General features: G+C 65.0%; 1 protein-coding gene and 1 long non-coding RNA gene across 2 annotated transcripts; one reads left to right on the forward strand and one right to left on the reverse strand.

Moving 5' to 3' along the window:
* The first annotated feature begins 2,235 nt into the window (after positions 1-2,235).
* Positions 2,236-12,502, forward strand: LOC115639408. The gene is made up of 2 exons (XR_003997659.1): positions 2,236-2,322; positions 11,917-12,502. It is a non-coding gene; the product is annotated as an uncharacterized LOC115639408 (long non-coding RNA).
* EFNA3 (ephrin A3) lies at positions 2,316-20,794 on the reverse strand. The gene is made up of 5 exons (XM_030542115.1): positions 20,638-20,794; positions 4,161-4,450; positions 3,598-3,663; positions 3,326-3,403; positions 2,316-2,747 (listed from the first exon to the last, which is right to left on the reverse strand). The coding sequence occupies exons 1-5, from the start codon at positions 20,751-20,753 to the stop codon at positions 2,626-2,628; spliced, it is 672 nt and encodes a 223-aa protein (XP_030397975.1). The 5' UTR covers positions 20,754-20,794; the 3' UTR covers positions 2,316-2,625.
* Between the last annotated feature and the right edge of the window lie 1,157 nt (positions 20,795-21,951).

A 21,951-nucleotide genomic window follows, 5' to 3' on the forward strand; every position in this document is an offset into this window, starting at 1 on the left:
TGGGATTCCCCATGGAACTCAGCCAGGGGTGCCAGGTACAGTGGACATGCAGCTGCAGCTGCAGCTGGTACAGTGGGCACCTCTGCCATGAGCACTGCCAGCACCCGGGCCCCAAGCACAGCGGGAGGAGCCACCTGGTGCATCCTCTCAACCCCAGCTGGGCCGAGCCCCTCTGGGATGGGGGAGCCACTTACCCAGCACCCCCAGGTGCCAGCTCTTACACCAAGGGGACATCTCCCACCTCTGCCAGGCCTGGGGTCACTGGAGGGGGTTGGGGAGGGAGAGCAGGGGTCCTGTGCAGGGACATGCAATCACACGCATGCTCGTCTGCGTGACAACATATATGCTCATGCGCAGAGACAGATGAGTCCCATACACAGACATACCCAAGTGGGGATGCTGAGAGCCGCTGATACGATGGGAACCGCTTCAAGCCAGGGGTGCAGTCCCCCAGTCCCAGCACCTACGTACCCGGGGCTAACCAGGGCTCCTGCCCACACTCTGCTCTGCCCGCTGTGTTTGCCATGGGACTCCGCTGCCCCCTTGCTGGCTTTGCACCTCTCCTCCCACCTGCTCGGGGGGGAGCAACACGTCACCCAGGTGGGGCCCTGCCTTGGCCCCAGCCCCCCGCACACCTGCATGGCACCGGGCCTGCCACCAGCCACATGGGTAAGGGAGCCCTGCCTCTGGGGACTGAATGCCAGAGACCAGTCCCACCCAGGCTGCTGTTCCCTGGGACCAGCCAGCACCCCTGCCACATGTCAGGATCTGGGGCAATGAGGATGAAGCAAAGGCCCAATGGAGGTGCCAGGGGTCACCTTCCCAGCCCCCACCCAATGCCTCCCCACCTCACTCCCCCCTTGCAGTGCTGGAGCCCCATTACCAGGAGGGCCAGCCCCACCTTCCCTGCTCCCCCAGTGCTACCTGAGGCTGGTGCTCCCCTGCTGGACTCTGGGCTGGGAATAACCAGGTCCCTGTGACAGGAGACCCTCGGTGCTTGTCTAGGTGTCCTGCCCCAAGCCCACTCTCTCCATGAGCCAGTCCCGCCCCAGCCCACAGGAGTCCAGGGGAGCCCCCACTCCTGCCTCCTCCAGGCCTAGAGACACCAGAGAGGAGCCAAGAGGGTCAGGGAGCTGGAGCTAGAGCAGACCCCCCCCCCCACCCCCCAAGGAGCAGAGCAGGTACCAGGGCAGCTGAGTCACCTCCTGCTGCCAGCCAGCCCCAGGCACCTGGCGCCGAGCACAGGGGCATGAATGGCCCCTTTGTGCACCGACAAAGCAGGTGGGCAGCCCTTGGAGCTGCTGTTTGCACAGGGAGGGGCCTGCCCTGGACTGAACCCACTTCCCCTGGTGGGGGCCAGGGAACACAGCCAGCAAGAGCCCCCAGAGGGCCGGGGGCGGGTAATAGCACCTCCTGGACCCATTCAGATTTCAGGGCATCCAGATCCTGGGATGCCAGGGCCAGACCCAGCACTGAGCCCCACGCAAGCTGGGCGGGCCTGGCAGAGGCACTGGGATGACACGTGCACAGGGCTGTCACACACAAGTGCACCAGGGGAGCTGTAACGGTGGGAGGGCCCAGCAGGGAAGGGAGGGGCGGGCCTGCCTTGGTTCCAGGAAGTTGGCAGTGCTTGTCAAAGGCCTCTGCCAGCTGCACCTGAGGGCACCGGACCCTGTGGCCCCAATCCAAGCAGTCCAGGGGTGGTTTTTTTAATCCTTTTATTTTTTATAGACTAAGAGCAGAATATGAAAATCACCAGCCAAAGCACTTGAAAAAAGGGAAAGTTGCTTTTTTGTCCCCCAAAAAGTGTCTGTGCGTTTGCATAGGTTGGGTCTTCACAGAAGACGAGGAGAATCCAACACTTTCTGACTATGTACAGGTCGGTCCGGGGCCCGCGCTGCTGCCTAGGGGCCTGATAGACAGATCTATCTCGATAGCCACTCTCTGTACAGGATGTATAGATCTCTACATAGGTATGTACAGCCCCCAGGCCTGGGGAGCCCTGCCCCCCACAGCACACGCACTCAGGCTGGCACTGTTCCTCCACTGCAGGCTACATGGACCCAGCCAAGCGTCTGGAGGGAGCCCGCATCCTGGGTATCCCGAACCACCACAGAGCCCCGGCCCAGCCACGTGGAGCCACCAGGCGATGGGACGGATACAGACGCCCCGTGCATTTGCCATGTGGGCAGGAGGCAGCCAGGACGCGGTGGGGGCTGTGACACAGAGGTTCGCCACGCAGGATGCCCCACTCCCAGAAGGGCTGAGTCGAGTCCCCACAGGAGACAGTGGCTGGAGTCCGGGGGCAGATCCCGTGCTCAGGTGAGTGAGAGGACAGGGCAAACTCCCTCCTTGTCCTCACGCAGCAGCTCCCAGGCCAGTCTACGTCCCTCCAGCGCCCTGCTGCCCCCCCCTACGGTGGGGGGGGCTCAAGTGGGTCTCTGGCTGCAGCAGTGCAGAGAGCAGGGCCTTGCAGTTCCGTGTCAGGGCGGTGAGGGCCTGGCTTCCCCCGTCTTGCCCCCTTCTGTCTTTTCCAAACAGCCGCTGACAAAGTCCCAGCGCCGGGGACGGGGGCAGCTGCTGTGCAGAGCCGTGCCCAGGCCCCCCCGGCCAGCTGATGCCAGGCTAGGAGGCCAAGAGCGACATTAGGAAAAACGCAGCGGCCACGGCCAGTGGCAAGTGTTCCCGCTTGGGGCTGGTGCCGCTGATGCTTTTCTCCAGCTTGGGGTTCTCAGGGTTAAAGTTATCTGTGGAGACAGCGAGAGTGAGTGAGCAGGGGTGGCAGGATGCAGAGCCAAGCTCCCAGCGTGGACGAGTTTCCACCGGGCCCGGGACCGTGCAAGGGAGTTCAGGGGCATTTGTGCTGCTCAGACATGGTGGGTGTGTGTCGGGGGGGGGCAGAGAGAGGATGGGGTGGTATCTTCTGGCTATTCCAACCCCAGCCTCTCCCAGCAGGGGGCGCTGTGGGGTGCAAGATGGAGCACGGGGGGGGGAGAGTTCCCGGCTAGTCCAACCCCAGCCTCTCCCAGCAGGGGGCGCTGTGGGGTGCAAGATGGAGCATGGGGGGGGAGAGTTCCCGGCTAGTCCAACCCCAGCCTCTCCCAGCAGGGGGCGCTGTGGGGTGCAAGATGGAGCATGGGGGGGGAGAGTTCCCGGCTAGTCCAACCCCAGCCTCTCCCAGCAGGGGGCGCTGTGGGGTGCAAGGGGGGGAGTTGCCGGCTAGTCCAACCCCAGCCTCTCCCAGCAGGGGGCGCTGTGGGGGGTGGGGCGGGAGTGCTGGCTGTGGGGGGCACTGCCCCACGCTGTACTGGTGCCCTGCACTCACCCAAGTCCTCAATCTTCACCTCAGGCCCCATGGTGAACTGCGGGAGAGTAGGCACCGACTTCTCCCCGGAGTGCGAGGCTGCAGGCAGGAGAGAAGAGTCACAGCCAAGGGGACACCCCGAGAGCTTTCAGGGGCCAACCCCCAGCACTGATGAGCCAGGGGAGCCGGTGCCCCTGGGGCCGCCCCCACTCCTGATACCCCCTCCCAAGAGCCCCTTCACCTGCCCCAGTCCCCCCGGGCATTTACACACGCATGTGCAAAGCTGTACTCACTGGAGGTGCAGCACACAAACACCTTCATCTTTAGACAGGCCCGGCGGTGATTGTGCGTTGGGGTTGCTGCAAGAGAATGAGAGAGCCCTGAGATCACACCTGCCCCCATGCCCCCCTCAGCCAGGACAGGGGGCTGCTGCCCCTAGGGGGAGCCCAGCATGGCTTTAGGGAGGCTGCTGGAGTGCCATAGGGCCACACCGCAGCTGCAGATTTGCCCCCCCTCCCTGCAGGACCTGTCCCCCGCCCCCTGGTGCCCTGAATAAAATTCAGAACCCATTGCTTTGCAGAGGCAGCTCCGGTCTTACAGCTGCCCCCGGCTTAGTGCACAAGCCTGGCAGAGCTGAGCAAGGGGCATCTCTGCCCAGGGGAGGGGGCTTCCCAGCCAACTCTCCTTCCCCGTGCAATGCCCCAGGCTGCTCCCTGCACCGCTTCCTGGGGTGGTGCTGCACCCGCTCCCCATCAGACCCCCCCTTGGCCCCACTGCCCCTCAGCACCCCCTGCTGGCCCCCCTTGGCTTTCCTGCCCCCTCGCACCCCCTGCTTGCCCCCCAGGCCCCTACATACAGATGTAGTAGTACTCGTGGCCGGCGTGGAACTCGTAGCCCAGTGAGAAGGCGCTGTACCGCTGGAACTTCTCTGAGAACTTGATGGGGCTGTGGGGCGCGTGGGGCCGGTTGCACTCCCAGCGCTTGAAGCCCTGGCTGGCGTTGCAGGTACGGTAGCCCTCTGCATTCACCATGTAGAGCACGTACTGCTCCATCCTGTGCACGGGCACCGAGTCGTTGTAGTGCGGGCAGTAGATATCCAAGTAGTCGTTGACGTTCACCTGCACCGTGTAGCCCTCTCGGTGCAGGCTAGGGGGAGAGAGAGTGTGTCAGGGGGCAGGCAGGACCCACCCAGGGCCCCCACCCTGCCATGCTACCCCCACCCCGCCCCACACCTGCAGGGAAGGGATTCACACCCACATTCCTGTGCCCAACCACCAGCCTGTACAAACCACCCCCTCCCAGACAGACCTCAGACGGGGGCAGGGACCCAGCTGGGAACTGCAGCTGCCCAGACCTCTGGCTTTGTACAAGGCCCCAGGGGCTTCTCCCAGGCCAGGGGCTTCGCCCTTTCCCCTGTCAGGGCCTGGGCACAGGGCAGAGTGGAGAAGGAGGGGCCTGCTGGGAGCCATTTTCCCAGCTGCCACTAGATTCCTCACATTCATGGAGTTGGGACCCCCCCCGGAGGCTCAGACACCAGGCACTGACTCTCAATCAGCATCAAAACCACCATGATCCGTCTGAGCAGTGACTCAGAAGAGGGGCTGTGGGTCCGACCTGAGGGGCGCAGGCAGAGCTGTCAGGGGGAGCAGGGGCCTGGGGGTCAGAATCGAGGGACACTTCCCTGCCCCCCTGCATCAACTGAAGACCGAGGTCTCGGTAAGGCTCTCCCTGCACTAAAGCAGCTGCCAGGCAGCTCCCCCAGGCGAATCCACACACAGCTCCCCCCCAACCTACAGGGGCTGCCTCCGTGGTGCCCGCACTGCAGTAATGGGGTCTCAGTGGGAGGCTCCCCCAGAGCTGCACCACAGGTCACAGAGCGACGCTGGGCACTGGTGCCAGAACTGATCCCCTCCTCCAATACCATGAGCTCCCAGACCCCCCCAGTCCTTAGCACAGACCCTCCCAGCGGCCACCTCCACCAGCCAGGGCTCTGGCTATTTTACACCCCCCACCTCCCGCGACACAGCGAACGAGGGACCCAGCCTCTCCCAGAAGGAGGCGCTGGTGTGGGGAGGGGATGGGGGCTCCAGTCCAGTCCACACCTGGCCTCTGCCATCAACACTGCCACCCCAAGGCCCGGTGTGGGCCGGATCCCCCCAAGCTCTCGCTGTGTGTGGGGCAGGGCCCAGAGCCAGCAACAGCCCTGTGCAGCCTGCCCCAGTCAGAGGCCATGCAGCGGGGGCGGGAAGAAGCTGGCAGTGGGCTGCCCCGGGCACCAGCAGCGACCCCGTTGCAAACGGGTGCGATGGGTGGGCATTTGCCACAGGGCAGAGCAATAGGCCACTCCTGCCAACCCTATGGCTGCACAGAGCTCCCCCACCCATGGGGCTCACAGCCCCACACCCCACAGGAGCAGCATCCCTCCCCTACAGCTCCTTCCTCAATAGCACCCCCCACTGAGCATCCACCCACCCCTCGCCCAGGTCCCCTCTATTTCTGGGACACAGGCTGCCACCTGCAGCTCCCCAGGTCACAGCAACCCCACCCTGCACTCACCGCACAGGGATGCCCCCCCCTCCCCACCGGGCGGCATGGCCGAGGAGGGAGTCCTGGCACCCCAGGGGTCGGGAGAGGCAGCGGTGCAGGCTGGGGGGACCAATAGCACCTTCAAACTATGAGCTGAAAGAGCGGGTGAGATGGGAGCCCCCCACCGGCACATGCCGCTGGTCCATCCAGCTCACAGCATCCTCCAATGACCCCCAGCGGGCCCCACTGCCCACAGCCCTGCACCTACCCCCTCCATTTACCCCGGAGCGCAGTCTCTGGATGCGAGAGTAATTACACCCTCTGTTCCAGTCTCGCAGTACGCGGGGTGTCTGTTGGGCCGTACAGGCCTCGTGCTAACTGCTGTAGCCAGGAGACAGGCCGGGGGGGGGGGGGCTTGCATTGCTGCCGAACAGAATCAAATGCAAAGCAGGGGGCATAACAAAGTGACGTTAGCCCAACGGGCACACCCTGGAGCTCTCCTGCCCCCTCCCCAGGGAGCTGGCGAGGAGTGGGGGGCAGACCCCAGCTGCCAGCCCCCGCTCTGGAGCGCAGCGCTGCACGGAGGAGGGGGTCCGCAGCCCTGCCACACACGGTGGCTCAAAGGATTTTTCACCCTGTTCCAGCTAATCCCGTTACTGCGTTAATCCCGTAAAGGGTGGCCCTGCGGGAGCCTCATTTACATCGATTACGGCAGCAATCCCCTCAGATCCACTCAGGAGAGACTCCAACGCTCCTAATCTGGCCCGACAGAAACCCCGGCCTGTGATAATCCTCCCAGCCGACACACGCTCCTGCGCTGCACGGAGAATGGGCAACGCAAAGTGCCAGCTCCGCACGCAGACCGGAGCCCCGGCTTCAGGCCCAGGCCACGATCCTGCCCGCTGCTCCCAGTGCTGGGCTGAGCGGGGCCAGACAGGTGGAACCCCAGAGTCCCAGCAGAAGCCTGGGAGCTCAGCCCATGGGGCCTAGGGCTGGTCCATTTACACCATGGCCTGACCGCCCTGGGGCCCATCGGGGGATCCCGGAGCGTTTGCTGCTGGGCTCCCCCTGTTCCGGCCCCCACCCACTCAATCCCTTCCCCCTCTGTTCCAGCTGCACCCAAGGCCCAGACAGAGCTGGGCCTGCAATGGAACTTCAAATCCACCCTCCCGGCACCACAGCTCTCTGACAGGCATTGACCCCCCAACACCCAGCAATCTGCTCCTCCAGGCTGGCACATGCTGGGGCACTACCCAGCCCAGCTGAGAGTAGGGCCTGCCAGAAATGGGGCAAGAAGGTTAGAGAAGACTGAGTCTGCAAAGCTCTGCTCCAGGGCTTGGATTGCTGGCCAGGCTAGGAGACACTGGCACAACCCCCACGCACTCCCCTTCGCATCCCCCCTGGCCATGCCCCCTAGTACTGCCAGAATTGTGTCTTATCCCAGCCTGCCCCAGCCCCCTCCTAGCTTGCAGGGACTCTGACTATCAGCCCAAGCCGGTGTCTAGTTCAGCACAGCTTCCGAGTTCTTCATCTCCCTGGCGCGGGATCCCTCCAGCCCCGGCTCGTATCACAGCACATCCCACTCTGTCTCCGTTGCCCCGCTAGCGAGGTGGCCGGAAAGGAACCGGAATATTCTAGGCAGTGCTGGGCACAAGCCAGGGTGTCTGGCCGGCCAGCGTCTGGCCGTGTGTCCGTGCTCTGCACATGCAAGCAGGGGGCCAGGCTAGCTTTTCCTGGGGGTGCTGCCAGGTGGGGTGTGGGAGGGGCAAGTCAAAGCCCTACCTTGGGTTCACCCACTGCGTCCCCTCTCCATTCCCTGCTCCTGCTGCTCCCTGGGCGTGCTGAGCAGAGTGGGACACCAGAGCTGTCAATCTGTCTATGCTCAGGTCCCTGCAAGCCTCCCCCTCCACCCTCCTGCTTCCCCCCGGGAGCCATAATGCATCCCCCGCGGGGCCATGCAGGGCCAGGGCTAGGGCTCCCCATTCCCCAACCTCCAGCTCCGCTCTGCCCTGCTTTGCTCAGCCTGGGTGGCCAAAGCATCAGACATCCAGCCCCTCCCGCAGCCCAGGCCTGCCATCTGGAGGCGCAGGCTGGCTGCAGGCAGGGCACCAAGCCCAGCAGCACGCAGGGCTTCCATGCTTATACCAGCCCCTGTGCCCCACGGGGGGACGGGGAGAACCCTCCATACAGCTCAGCCAGCAACAGGGACATGGACACTGACCCTGGGAGCTCAAACAAAGGAGGCCGAACCTCCATACCCCATGCACAGCTGGCACAGGGGCAGTGGCTCCCAAACACCCCTCGTGTTCTTTCCTCTGCCCTCCCCCAGCAGACCTCTGGCAGAACCGCCCTGACCCCCCTCAATCCCCAGGCCGAATGGAGCCAAGCTGCCCTCTTTCTCCCAGTAACCCACCCTGCTGCCCTCTCCGCTGCTTGTTGGCCCTGTACCACAGTGCTAGGGTCTGGCGCTCTGCAATGGATGTCAGGGCAGGGCCTCACCTCATACCACCAGCTCCCCCCCTCCCAAGAACACCCAGGCCAAGCCCGCCTGGACCCCAGAAGGCACGTCCCACCACAGAACGATGCATTAAGATTGGAAAAGGTGCAGAGAAGGGCCACAAAAACCATCAGGGGGATGGAACGGGTTAGGGTTAGGGCAGAGATTAAATCTGGGACTGTTCAGGTTGGAAAAGAGCTGACTCCGGGGGATATGACAGAGGGCTGTAAATCACAAACAGTGTGGGGAAAGCCAAGAGGGAAGTGTTATTTACCCCTTCACAGAACACAAGAACCAGGGGCCACCCAATGAAATTAACAGGCAGCAGGTTTAAAACACAAGGAAGTACTTCACGCAACACACCTGTGGAACTCATTGCCAGGGGATGTTGTTCAGGCCAAAAGTACAAGTGGGTTCGGAAAAGACTGGATAAGTTCCTGGAGGACAGGTCCATCAATGGTCGTTAGCCAGGATGGTCAGGAATGCACCTCCATGCTCTGTGTCCCCCTCAACTTGATTGCCTGGGACTGGACGACAGGGGGTGGATCACTGGATAACGCCCTGTTCTGTTCATTCCCTGGGAACCATCTGGCACCGTCCGGTGTCACAGACAGAAGCCTGGGTTAGCTGGACCCAGGATGGCCGTTCTTACCTCCCTGAGCCCGTGAAGGGAGTGAGGAAGAGAGTCTCTCTGAGCAGCAATGCCAAGTGCCAAACGGATGGCTCTGGGCCCTGTACTCCCTGCTCGTCTCTGCCTCCCCAAGCACAGCGTACTAGATTCTATGGAGCGGCCTCGCCGGGAGCTGGGACATGAGACCCCAAGACAGGCACCAGGCTGGATCCCCTCCCTGACCTTGGATCTCATGTGGGCCCCAAGCCACTACTGATGCAAGGGGGCAGATGGTGAACATTCCCCCAGCACAGGAGGTGTTAGGAGAACCCAGGAGTCCTGTGTGCTCAGCAGCAAGCCATGGCCTGTGGAAGACAGATTCATGCCGACATCGCTGGATGGGTGCCCTGCCCCAGACACACCGGAGCTCCGGGGAGACACAGTGACCCAGTTTTCCCCGCTCCAACTTCCCAAGCAACCGCCCCGCAATCATCGATCATCTGTCTCTCCTATCACCCATGGCAGTGCTTGGTTACCCTGGGTGCTCCCCTCTGGGGCTCAGGCAGATTCCCCCACCCCCACGGATGAGGGCACAGAGGCAGGCAGCGGTTATCAGGGAGGGGGCCTGCAGGCATTGGTGGGACCGGTGGGGCTTCGACTCACCCTGTGCAACCCCATCTGGCCCAGTGGCAGGGTAGTCCCTAGTGAAGCAACAGGGACCAGGGGGTGGCTGGGCAGCAGGAGCAGGACCTGGCCCTGCGAATGCCACACGGTGCAGAGACCCCACAGCCCCGCCTGCGCGCTGCCCCTACAGCTCTGCCAATCCCCACTGAATGAGGGCCCGAAGCCAGGCCTGGCGCTGATGGGTAATTCCTCCCCCAGCGCCAGCAAGGTGACGCTCCAGCGTGGAGCCAGAGACCTTTCATGTGCTGCCTTTGATGTAGCGTGAAACGAGAAAAAGGCTCGTTATTAAAGAAACAGCCCCAAGCCCTGAGAGAAATGTGTAATTAACTCTGCGTGGGACCCGGGGCGGCAGGCAGGAGAGCGTCAGTCCAACTGACCAGCTGGGGGTCCAGCTGGATCAGCCCCTTGGGCTGCCACCACCCGGCTCACGGAGCCCCACTCCCCCACCACCTCCCCTGCAGGTTTCACTGCACATCTTGGCTGGTGGCCCCCAGATCCCAGGGCCCCTGCCCAGGCCCAGCCACAGAACAAGCCCCCAGGGCCCCACAGCCCAGGACGGAGCCACCAAGGGCAGGAATAACAGCCTCCATCTGCTCCAGGCCCTGCTTGGGCTGCCCTGGGGAGCATGGCAGCTCAGCCTGCCATGCTCTGCCCTAGAGCTGGGCCCAACCCCCAGGAGAGCAGCCCTCCCCCAGAGGCCCATTAGAGCCAGCTCCTGATAAACAGCCCTGTTAAGGAGCCCTCTGCCAACCTTGCAGGGAGGCCACGGTCCCTGGATGGGGAGGGGGCGGGGGCATTTCCCAGGTGCCATCTGCCTCCAGCTAAGGCTGCTGGAGCGATAGGCTGGTGTTCCACTGGTGCACTGGGGGCGAGGCCAGGCAGCTTCCAAGGGCCCTGGCACCCTGTGGGCAAGCCCCTCGCAGGGCTGGGGAGAATCCGCAGGCATTCAATGGGGCAGCAAGAGTGAGAGCTCCTGTACATGATGGAGGCACCGGGAGCTCCCCTTGCCCCCCACAGCGCCCCCTGCTGGGAGTGGCTGGGGCAGCCGGGATCTCCGCCTGCAGCCAGCACTTCCCCCCCCACCCTGCGCCCCCTGCCGGGAGTGACCAGGGAAGCTGAGTTCTCCCCCTGCAGCCAGCACTCACCTCTCCCCCCCACAGCGCCCCCTACTGGGAGTGCCCGGGGCAGCCGGGTTCTCCCCTTGTAGCCAGCACTTCCCCCCCGCCGTTCCCCACAGCGCCCCCTACTGGGAGTGCCCGGGGCAGCCGGGTTCTCCCCCTGCAGCCAGCACTTCCCCCCCGCCGTTCCCCACAGCACCCCCTGCTGGGAGTGGCTGGGGCAGCCGGGATCTCCCCCTGCAGCCAGCACTTCCCCCCCCACCCTGCGCCCCCTGCCGGGAGTGACCAGGGAAGCTGAGTTCTCCCCCTGCAGCCAGCACTCACCTCTCCCCCCCCACAGCACCCCCTACTGGGAGTGCCCGGGGCAGCCGGGTTCTCCCCCTGCAGCCAGCACTTCCAGCCCGCCGTTCCCCACAGCACCCCCTGCTGGGAGTGGCTGGGGCAGCCGGGATCTCCCCCTGCAGCCAGCACTTCCCCCCCCACCCTGCGCCCCCTGCTGGGAGTGACCAGGGAAGCTGAGTTCTTCCCCTGCAGCCAGCACTCACCTCTCCCCCCCGCCCCCCACAGCACCCCCTGCTGGGAGTGGCCAGGGCAGCCGAGTTCTCCCCCTGCAGCCAGCACTTCCCCCCGCCGTTCCCCACAGCACCCCCTGCTGGGAGTGGCCGGGGCAGCCGGGTTCTCCCCCTGCAGCCAGCACTTCCCCCCCGCCGTTCCCACAGCGCCCCCTGCTGGGAGTGGTTGGGGCTGCACTAGCCAGGATCTCCCCCAGCAGCCAGGGGTCCTGCCCCATGCTCTAGTCAGTCTTTTGGCTGAATGGGTCACACTAAGCTCCCCGCCAGCACCAGGCCCGGGCAAGCTCATCAGCCGACCAGCAGCCCAAATTCGGCGATGCAGCCTGGGCATGTTGCACAGAAGCTGAGAAGAAGCTGCTGCTGCCCCAGCCACCGTCTGCCCGCATTAACCCAGCAGCCGCAGCAGGGCTCCACACCCAGCAGCCAACTCCACAGCCCTATGTCCCTGGAATCACAGGTCCCACCGGGGACTCTCCCCGCTCCCACCCGCACGGGTCCATCGCCCTGAGCCCCAGCAGGTGAGTGGGCAGGAAGCCGGAATGACTAGGCCACTTCCCACCATGGTTCACGGCTCCCTACTTGCCCTCCCGGCTTTATACCCACAGCACGACCGGAGAGCGCCTGGGACAGGCAGACAGACACACTCAGCAAGAGCCTGGCCCAGCCCTGGCAGCTGAGGGCACACGGGCCCAGGGTGCCCCAATCTGAGAAGGCACCATCCACAGGCTCCGCTTTCAGCCCCATCCTGCTCCAGCTCCTGGCAGGAAAGGGGTGCCCCGGCCCCTTCCTACACTGGATCCCCCACCCTGCGGGCAGGCAGCCCCAGGCGCTGCACAAACCGTGGCTGCTGTTCCAGGACCTGCCCCCCAGGCCATGATTGACCTTGGCCGACAGTCTCCAGGATGCCCCGGCTGCAAGCAGCGCGTGGGCTCTGCCAGCTCCAGATCGTGGCTCCCGAAGGGTTAAGCGCAGGAGCGGAATGGGCTGCATCACTTCTGCACGGCTGCATTTCTGGAACAGAGCTTTGCAAGGCAGCGGCACCTTCCGTCATCCTGGACAGATGGACAAACCCAGTGGACTCTCCGGAGCACTACCTGGGCCCAGCACTGGCAGGACACTGGCTACCTGGCAAGCCCAGCCTGGCGGCTGCTCTGCTCCCATCTCTGCAATAAATGCAGGCTGATGACTACACACTGGCGAACGCATGGTGCAGTGCAGCGCTCCCAGCAGCTGGGCCACTCCGCTGGGCCAGCACCATGCACTGGGGGCGGCTACTCTCTGAAGCCAAGCAGCAGTGGCACAGCCAGGAGGGGGCCTGGGCAGCACAGAGAGCCAGGAGACCCCAGGCACCCCCCTACCACAGGGCCCAGCTCAGGCCCCTCGGAGACACTGCGCAACCCCTCCCCAGCCAAACCGCCCCTTTGTCTGGCTCCGGATGCTGGGCCCTTTCGGTGCAGCCAGGGCTCAGCGATTGGCTGGGGAACAAAAAAGTGCCACTGATTTATGTGCCCCTTTCAGCCATGTCCTGCAGCAGCCAGAGGCAAAGCCGCATCGACTGGCGGGGCCAGGTAAAGCCAGCAGCACAGACCCGCTGCCAGACACCCACCCACCACCAGGGAGTACAGCCCAGAGAGTCTCCAGCAGCAGCCCCCCTTGCTGAGGGCGCAGCCCCCCCAGACACCCTCCAGCCACACACCCAGGGGCAGACAGAGCCCACGTGCGCACACGGTGCTCCAGACACGCTGTGCATGCAACACGCGTTGTCACCGCAGAGCCGTGCACACGGACACATTCCTGGCCCATCTGCAAGTCACACACAGTATGCAGCACCAACACGCACTGTGAACAGCCACGCCAGGGGCCTCTCCCCGCACATCCCAGGCTTCCCCGACACTTGGCCGAGGTGCTGGGTGTGAAGAGAGCGGCACCACCCACCCACAGTGCCTGGGCTCGGCTCCCCCAGCTCCCTGCGCCTCCACCCCCGCGGCCCCACAATCCTTTTAATCTCTGGTAAAGCCCAAACCTTCCTGGCTTCGCTAACAAGATCAATGAGCTTTTTAATTGGGTTTTAATTAAACGATCAATCCACAAGCAGCGACTCAATTACCGGCCAGGACAGGAGCAAGTGGATTCACCCCGGCACCGCACACCCCCTTGCAACCCACCCCTTGCCCCTGGCACCACTCGCCCACTGGCAACCTGCCCTTTGTCCATGGCATCTGGCACCGCATGCCCCCTTGTAACCTGCCCCTTGTCCATGGCACCCTAGCACTGCATGCCTCCTCGTAACCTGCTCATGGCACCATGTGTCCCCTTTGCAACCCATCCCGTGCCTACAGCACCCTGGCACTGCAGGCCCCCTAGCAACCTGCCCCATGACCATGGGCTCCTGCACCATGTGCCCCCTTTGCAATCTGTCTCCATGGCACCCTGGCATCATGTGCCCCATGCTTATGGCACCCTGGCACTGTGCACCCTCTCACAGCCTGTCCCATGCCCACTGCACCCTGCCACTGTTCACACGAGGCAAGGACATCCCTCCCAGGTGACACACCAGTCCCCTCCCCACCAGCTGCACGGGCCCCTACCCACCAGCCCCTAGCATAGGCTGCCCTCAACCCCAGGGGTCATCAGCCTGCAGCCTGGCCTGGTCTCGGACCCCACCCCCTGCCATGCAGCAGCACCCTCGTCCCCCCACCAAGCCCTGCAAACACGCCGTGACTCACTGGGCACTTTCGGTGAACACCCTTAACCCCACGGGCACCAGCTCCTCCCACAGCCTGGCACCCAGCACACCCCACTCCCACCTGCCAGGCCCCTGGATCCGGCCACAGATGGGAGCACTCAGGCTGCTATAGGAAGGGCTCTGTGCCCCACAGGGATGTCAGCACAAGGTGGCTCAGAGTTGCCCAGCTGGCCAAGCACCGTTCAATCCCCTCCGAGCTGTGGGAGCCCAGGGAGGGAAGGCGCCTGGCTCCATGTTGGAGCTGCCCTGAGTCAAGGACCGAGCCACACCCACCGTGTGTGGGATCCCAGGGATGGGCTGCGCAGCCAGGCCAGGCAAGGTAATTACAGGCTGTAAAGTGGAACACATCACCCTCCCCTGCCTGGGGCTGCACAGCAGCACCCCACAGCCCCCCCCCTCATTGGAGCACCCCCCACAGCCAGCGCCCCACAGCTCCCCCCACTGGAGTGCCTCTCATAGCCCTCCTCTGCCCGCTGGAGCGCACCCCACAGCCCCCCACTCCCGCTGGAGCGTGCCCCATAGCCCTTCCCTGCCCTGCTGGAGCACGACCCACAGCCAGTGCCCCACAGCCCTTCCCTCCCCCGCTGGAGACGACCCACAGGACCCGCTGCTGGGAACAACCACCCCACAGTCAGGAGATTGCTCCCCAGCAGGCCCTCGCCTCACAGCTGCCCCCACAGCCAGCACCCCCACCCAACTCCCCACAATGCCCCCCACTGGGAAAGGCTAACCCTGGAGTAGCCAGGAGCTCCACCCACAGCCGTCCCCACCCCCCCAGTGCTGCACAGGGCAGTGATCTGCGGGGCTGGGGCTGGGGCTGGGCCTGGAGTACAGGGCAGACTGGTGCCCAGGAAGGAGCAGAGGTTCTCTCACTCCATCCAGATGGTGCGTCAGCCCCCTGGCACCCCTAGTTCCCCCTAGGACCCCAGGGGTCACTGCAATGCAGGGCACACAGCCAGCCACTGTGCCGGTAACCCTGGCTGCCTGCCTGTGCTGCGCCCCTCTACTGGGAAGGGATCCGCTTTTTGGCCTTTCCCTGGCTCCGGAGCCAGCCCTCCACTGCTGGGCAGTCTCCAGGCTGTCTGCTGGGGCCTCGCACTGGAGCCTCTGCCTGCTTTGCAGCTTCCCTGGACCCCAGACCCCATGCCCCTCTCCAAGCTGGGGACAGAACCCAGGAGTCCTGGCTCCCAAGTCACCAGTCTGACCCAAGAGCTCCACTTCCAATTAGAGGAGCCCCCTTGCCCCCCAGTGGGCACAGCGCTGCCAGGGGGCCAGCAGAGAGAGCAGCCCCCTCTGACCCCCAGCACAGGGAGAGGCTGCTGCTCTCAAGGGCTCTCTGGGTCTCCCTCATTCGCTCCCACTGCCTTCAGCACAGAACCAGCCAGAGACAAGCTGCCTTGAACGGCTGCTGGGGGGCTGCACACAAGGCCCAAGCCATCCCCCGCCCTTGGGGGCTCCACAACCAGCCCCCCACTCAGTTCAAGCCACCACACACTTGGACGCCCAGGGTCACTGGGCTCCTCCCATCCCCCTCCCTGTGTCTGCGCCCCAAGCCCTGCACCTGTCCTTGTCCCGCTCCCCCCCCCGCACAGCGCAGCTGGATTCCCCCCCACCTAGCTCTCACGCTGGGCCTCAGGGTGGTGGGATCAACACTTGCCACACAGGGTGAGCTGCCAGCCTCCCCCTACGCACCCCGGCACACAGGGCATCTGCCCAGAGCACCATGCAGACGTGGGGGGGAGGGGTCACTGCAGGGGTGCGAATGGCCCAGATTGACAGACACGGGCAGGAGGGGCTGCTTTGCTGTCCAGGGGCTCCACGCAGCTGGTTGGGGGGGGGGGGAGTTCCAGGGACCCCGCCGCACAGGGAGATGGGACAGTCCCTGGCTGCCCCAGGCCTCCCCCCGAGTGACTGTTCAGGGTGAGCTTGGTTACCCTCCCCCCAGACAGCTCCCCAGGGGGTGAAATGATGGAAATATTGGGGGGGTGCAGATGGGCTGCCCAACGACACCCCGAGCCCTGCCTATGGGGCGGATGCAGCCACATCTGGCAACTCAGATGAGAAGAAGGGAGACCAAAGCCTGGTTCTGGGGCTGGCCCAGCCCTGCTCTCAGGAGCCCTGGAGCAAAGGGGCCCCCAGTCCCGCACAGCACCCGCTCCAGGACACTGCCTTGGCCGCAGGCTGCCTGTGCCCCCACTGCAGGGCAGGGGCGGGGCTGGCAGAGCCCCACAGCAACCCCCCAAGCAAGCATGGGGCAGGCAGGGGCTGCACCCAGGGGAGGGGCCTGTCCCAATGGCTGCTGGGGCAGGAGCCAGGGGACGTGAGACAGGGACTCAGCTGACCCAGATGCACCTGCGGGAAGCCGCTTGGCTCAGGACGTGCCATGTACTCCGAGCTAGGGCAGCCCCCCAGCCTGCTGGGGCAGTGCCCTCCTCCTCCTTCTGGCAGCACAGCTTGTCTCCTTCCCAGAACCCCACAGGCCCGCCCCCAATGGCTACCTTTGCCCCATTGCCCTGCCTATGACAGCACCACACCCCGCTCCCACACACACCTGTACACAACAGACCCGCGTCGCCCTGTGGCCGGGAGGGGGAGGCCGAAAGATGGGCCCAATGGCCTGGGGCCCCCGACAAGAGAAAGGGACACATTCAGGCCGGGGGGTGGGGGATGAGAGCAGCCTGAAGATCTGGGACGGGCTGTTACAATGCCAGGGAGGAGCAGGGCAGGCATCAGGCATGAAGGCTGGGAGGCCGGGGGACTCCCTCCGCCCCCCCCAGACAAAGCCCTTCCAGGGATGCTCCAGGTTTCAGGAGCACTGCTCAGTGCTGGGGGCCGCAATAGATGACCACTTGGGCAAGAGACTATGTGCCAGAGCCCGCCTCCCCCCATCCCAACTCCTGGGAACCCACTCCCCCAGCTCAGCCCCCACCCACAGCGCTGGGGTTTCCACCCCCTAAGAGATTCCTCCCCTGGCCCAGCCCCCCAGTGGCTGGAATCCCCCCACTCCAGTATGTGTCTAGCATGGGCTGCCCCCCTCGGCGGGCTGGGGCTCAGCTCCTTTAGCCCCCGGGGCTCCCACTGCACTCTCCAGTTCATCCAGCTCCATCTGGTGCCAGTCTGCTCCCTGCACTGGGATTGAGCCCCCCATGGTCAGGCCACTCACAGGGTTCAGCTGCATTTACCCCCCATCTGGCCCTGGCCACTGCCCCTGAGAGCATACACCTGCCTTGGCCAGAGATGGAGCCCCCAGGCAGCCGCACCCCTCTCCCCATGTACATCCCCCCCGGCAGAGCCGGGTCCAACCCAGCCACTGCATGATGCACAGCTCCTCCCCCACTGCTCCGCACCAGGGACCCCAGAAATGCTGCAAAAGGAGAAGCCCCCAGAAGCCAACTCCACCCCACATGAGGGGTTCAACCCCCAGCAGAGTCAACAGGGCAGGAACCCGCATGATGGCTAGGGAGTGGGGGTGCAGCCCATATCCCCCCTCTCCCGCGAGGCCGCCCCTCCACACGAGCAGCCCCAAAGCTTCCAGGCTCGTTCTGCGTTGCAGTCACAGCCACTCCTGCCCAGCACTGCGCCAGCCCCACACAGGCCTCTGCCCGGGGAGGGTCGAGACAGACAATCCAAACCCACCTGCCCAGGCAGGGAGAGGACAGGCACCAGCTGGGGCAATGCAGGCAGAGAATCGAACGCCCTCCGTCATTTCTCTCTAATCCTGATGCTTTGCCACACGGTTGTAACCGAGTCCGACCTGCGGCACTGCCTGGCCATAAATATCGGTGCTTCAGCGCGTCCAGGAACAGGACTGCTGCAGCCACCCCTGCCTGGGAGCCAGCTCCTGTCATGTCTCACGCTGGGCCCTGTGAGGTGCACGCATTGAAAGAGGGGCTGACCGGCTCACTTTGGGGTTCCTCCCTCCCCTCTCCCCTGGGGCTCAGAGGGGCAGAAGGGCCAGCGCTGTCTCTCCTGGAAGGCATTTTATCACTGAGGTGGACAGCCCAGATTCCTCCGACCCGGGCAGCTCACGAGTGGGGAGAACCCTGGGGGCATAGCCCCACCGAGGATGCACCAGGCTTAGCCTGTCACACCAGTGCTAACAAGGGAAATTCCAGGAACACTGGACGGGCAGAGCTGGGAAATCTGGTGCTGGGTGCCCTGGGCCCTGGCAGGTGCCCTGGGGCTGGGTCACCGAGGCCTGGCTAAGGCAGGGGCTAGCAGGAAGGTCCCTCTGAAAGGCGCTCGTGCCGGGGTTAGCCAGTCACTTCGCCATTGTGCTGCTCCTCGGCTCCGCACGTCTCACACACACGCACAATTTATGGGGCCTGCGCTTCCGCCTCACAACACAATCTGAATGGGAAGGGAAGGCGCTACCCGGGGAACGCTCCCTCCTCGGACAAAGAGACACGGAGAGCAGGGCAGTGCCAGACAGACGGGGGGCACCCACCCGAACCGGCACAGCAGAAAGATGGACCTGGAGCCCTCCCCCGTTCATTGTCGATTCTCCCTGCAAACGGAACCGGGGTGGAGCAGGCTGCGTTTCGCTAAGAGACAGTGTCCCGTTCCTCCCCCCAGTGCAGGGAAAGGTGGCTGTGTTTGTGCACCTCCAGCCCTGGGGCAGACACCCCCTTCCCCAGGCCTGGCTGGTGGGACACCCCCACATGCCCAGCATCCTGTGCACATTTCACACCTCTGGCAAAGCCCACGCTGTGCTGCCCATCCCTGCACCACTGCAGCCTGGACTAGCCACTGGTTCTACCATGGCAGTGCAGTGACCTGGGCTTTCCCGGCTGCAACCTGCCAGCTGCCTCCAGCCCCGAACAACAGGGAGTGAACAACGCGGGGGGGTTGCTTCACTCCCAGCCATCGATCGATCGGCTGGGCTCCCTGCAGCTCTACTCACAGCAGCTCCGAACACGCCAGCAATCGTCAGATCTTCACTTACAAATCTTATTGACTGGTCTGAAGCGCTGGCTGTGTGACCCCTCCAGCCGCCTGTGCCCTGCCCCACAGAGCCGCAGGACAGGGCAGCTGGGCCCCAGGAATCCAGAGCCTAAAGTCACCCGTGCAGGGCAGAGGGAGGCAGCAGCTGAGAGTGGGGGTGGCCCCCCAGCCTGCCCGGGCCCCATTCTATCAGCCTGTATCTGCGGACAGCTCACTCCCAGGGTCTCGCCCGTGTCGACTCGCCTATGCTGCCGGGGGGCCACGCCAGCAGCCCCATGGGGGCCAGGACCCCTCCAGTGCCCTGCCCAGCCTGCAGGGCAAACAGCCGATGGGCACCCCAACCCCTTCCCCTGCCAACCTCCCCTGCAGCCTGTGGGTGTCGCCCCCTGCACCTGCCCCAGACAGTCAGGGAGCGAGACGCCGTCTGTCTGTGCACACCGGGGGGCAGACGGCCAGACACACGGGCCCAGTGGCTCCCCTAGGCAGGCGTGGGCTGGCGCGTGGCTTTGACACACCCGGCTTGCACCCAGCCTCCCAGGGCATGTTCAGACAGAGCCATCCACCCTACGTAGGACTCAGTGACAGCCCAGCCCGGGGACCCCCCCCCGTCCTGGGCTCTCTCCCAGCACACCCCTCCAGCACAGGGGACCCCCTCCGCGCCATGGGCTCTCTCCCAGCGCACCCCTCCAGCCCAGGGGACCCCCCCCGCACCCTGGGCTCTCTCCCAGCGCACCCCCCCCCGCCCAGGGGACCCCCCCCGCACCCTGGACTCTCTCCCAGCGCACCCCCCCCCCCGCCCAGGGGAATGGCTGAGGACAGGTCCACCCAGCAGGACCGGAGCCAGCGAGCCCAGCCCCAGCTCACCCATGGGAAGAGAGGCCGTTTGGTGACCGTCCCCCCGCGCGAGATCCAGACACCGCCCAGGCGACAGACCCTGTGGATGCTCGGGGCCCTCTGGCACCTGCTCCCCAGGCACCTTCCGCTTGCAATAAACACCCCGCCCCCGCCGAGGAGAACAGGCAGCGGCTAAACCCACGGGCGCCGCCAGGGCTCCTCCACCCGCCCGTTGGGGGCGCCCCAGACCAGCCCCGGCTCTCCACGGCCCTGCCCGGACAGTTCAGCCCCTGCAATGGGCAGAACGCCGCGGCCCGGGGGGGGGCACGCGCCATAGCCTTGGCGGGGGCTTGTGCACCGCTCGCCCCGGCGCTGGACGCGCCATTCACCGTGCCCGGCGCTGCAGGGCCGCCCCCTGCCTCTCCGCGCAAAGCCTCAGGCCCCCGCCCTGACCCGGCCCCTGGCGCCCCCAGGACCCCGGGCTCCGGCCCCTTCACGGGGGGAGGGAGGACAGGGCAGGGGCCAGCCAGAGGCAGGGGGCGGCCCGGGACCCCCCGAGGCTCCCCCCGGCCCGCACGGAGAAGCGCTTCCTCCAAGCCCGACGCGTCCCCCCCACTACACACATCCTGCTGCCAGCTCCACGGGGGGGGGGGTCCTGGAGCCCTCCCCGGCGTGCCCAACTGCCGCTCCCCAGATGCGTGCGCCCCCCCTCCCCCAGCCCCCTAGTGCGTGGATCCCGGCCCCCAGCAACGTCCTCCTTCCTGCGCCCCCCGTGCGCCCCAGCCCGGGCCCCGGGACTCACTGCGCGTTGGAGCTGTTCCAGTGCACCGCGTGCCGGTTGCAGACGGTCCTCGCCGGCCCCTGGCTGAGGAGCAGCAGCGGGAGCAGAGGCAGGAGCGCGGCCAGCCGAGCAGCCATCCTGCCCCTGCTGCGGCGCTAAATCCCCGCGTCCTCCGCGGAGCCCAGCGCGCCCCGATGAATGGAACCGAGCCGGATCCGCCAGCCCCCGAGCCCAGCGCCGAGCTCCGCCCCCTTGCGCGCTCCCGGGCCCGCCCCGCCCCTTCCCTGCGCGCTCCCGTGGCGCGTTCACCGGCGGGGGGCCGCGCGCGCTGCTCTGTACCCAGAAAGGGGCGCCTGGTTCACACAATTCTACCCTTCCCCCCACCCCAGGGGGCGCACCTTGGGGTGGATCCCTGAGGGCCTGGCTCAGCTTCCCCTCTGTGCCAGGAGCCATGACCCCAGCCGGGCTGCCTGTGGGGCTAGCTGCTGGGCATGCTGACCACCCTCCTGGCCCCACATCCTAAGCTCCCCCTGAGCACCCCGCTCTGGGCCCTGGCGGAGAGCAGCTGATGGCCTGAGCACAAGCCTGGGAGCCAGGGTCCCCCTTCCCTGCTGTGCCTCAGGTGAATCATGCCTCAGTTTCCTCATGTGGAAAACAGGGATGGTCTCTGTTTTGCAGCAGGTCACATGGATGCTCCTTTCCCCACATCCCACTGCGGCTCCCACAGGCGCTTTCCCCTGCAGGACAGGAGAGAGAGAGAGGCATTTGTTTGTCTTCACACATTTCCCTCCTGGCCAGGTTTGTGCCGGATTCCACAATTGCTTCATTTCCGACACTTTATTATTAATTGTCTGTCATGCGGCACCTCCGAGGCTCCATCGTGCCGGGCGCTGCAGGCAGAGGGGAGCCAGCCACTGCCCCTAAAAGCTCCGCTCACCCTCCACCTGGACAGACAGACTGCAGGCTAGCAGCCCAGAGGGGGAGATGATTTCCAGGTCACCCAGCCCATCAGTGGCAGAACCAGAACCCAGATGTCCTGAATCCCAGACCTGTTCCCTGCCCACTGGCTCAGGCCACCTCTTTCCCCTACTTCCTTGTCACAGGCTGCAAATCCCGGCTTCAAAATCAAGGAAATAAACCCCTTTGCTGCTGAAGGATCTAAGCCCTGTGTGGCATGGGCAGCTCTGGCTGGTGAGCCCCTGGAATGCCAGGCACCGGAACTGGGAGAAGTAAATTTCAGCACTTTACTCCTCCCTGCCTGGTTATGACACCTCCTTACAACAGGAAGGCTTCCTGGACCTGGGCCAGTGCTGGATTGGCAACTGATATGGCACA

The sequence above is a fragment of the Gopherus evgoodei genome, chromosome 24 (assembly GCF_007399415.2).
Source record: "Gopherus evgoodei ecotype Sinaloan lineage chromosome 24, rGopEvg1_v1.p, whole genome shotgun sequence".
Lineage (NCBI taxonomy): Eukaryota > Metazoa > Chordata > Testudines > Testudinidae > Gopherus > Gopherus evgoodei.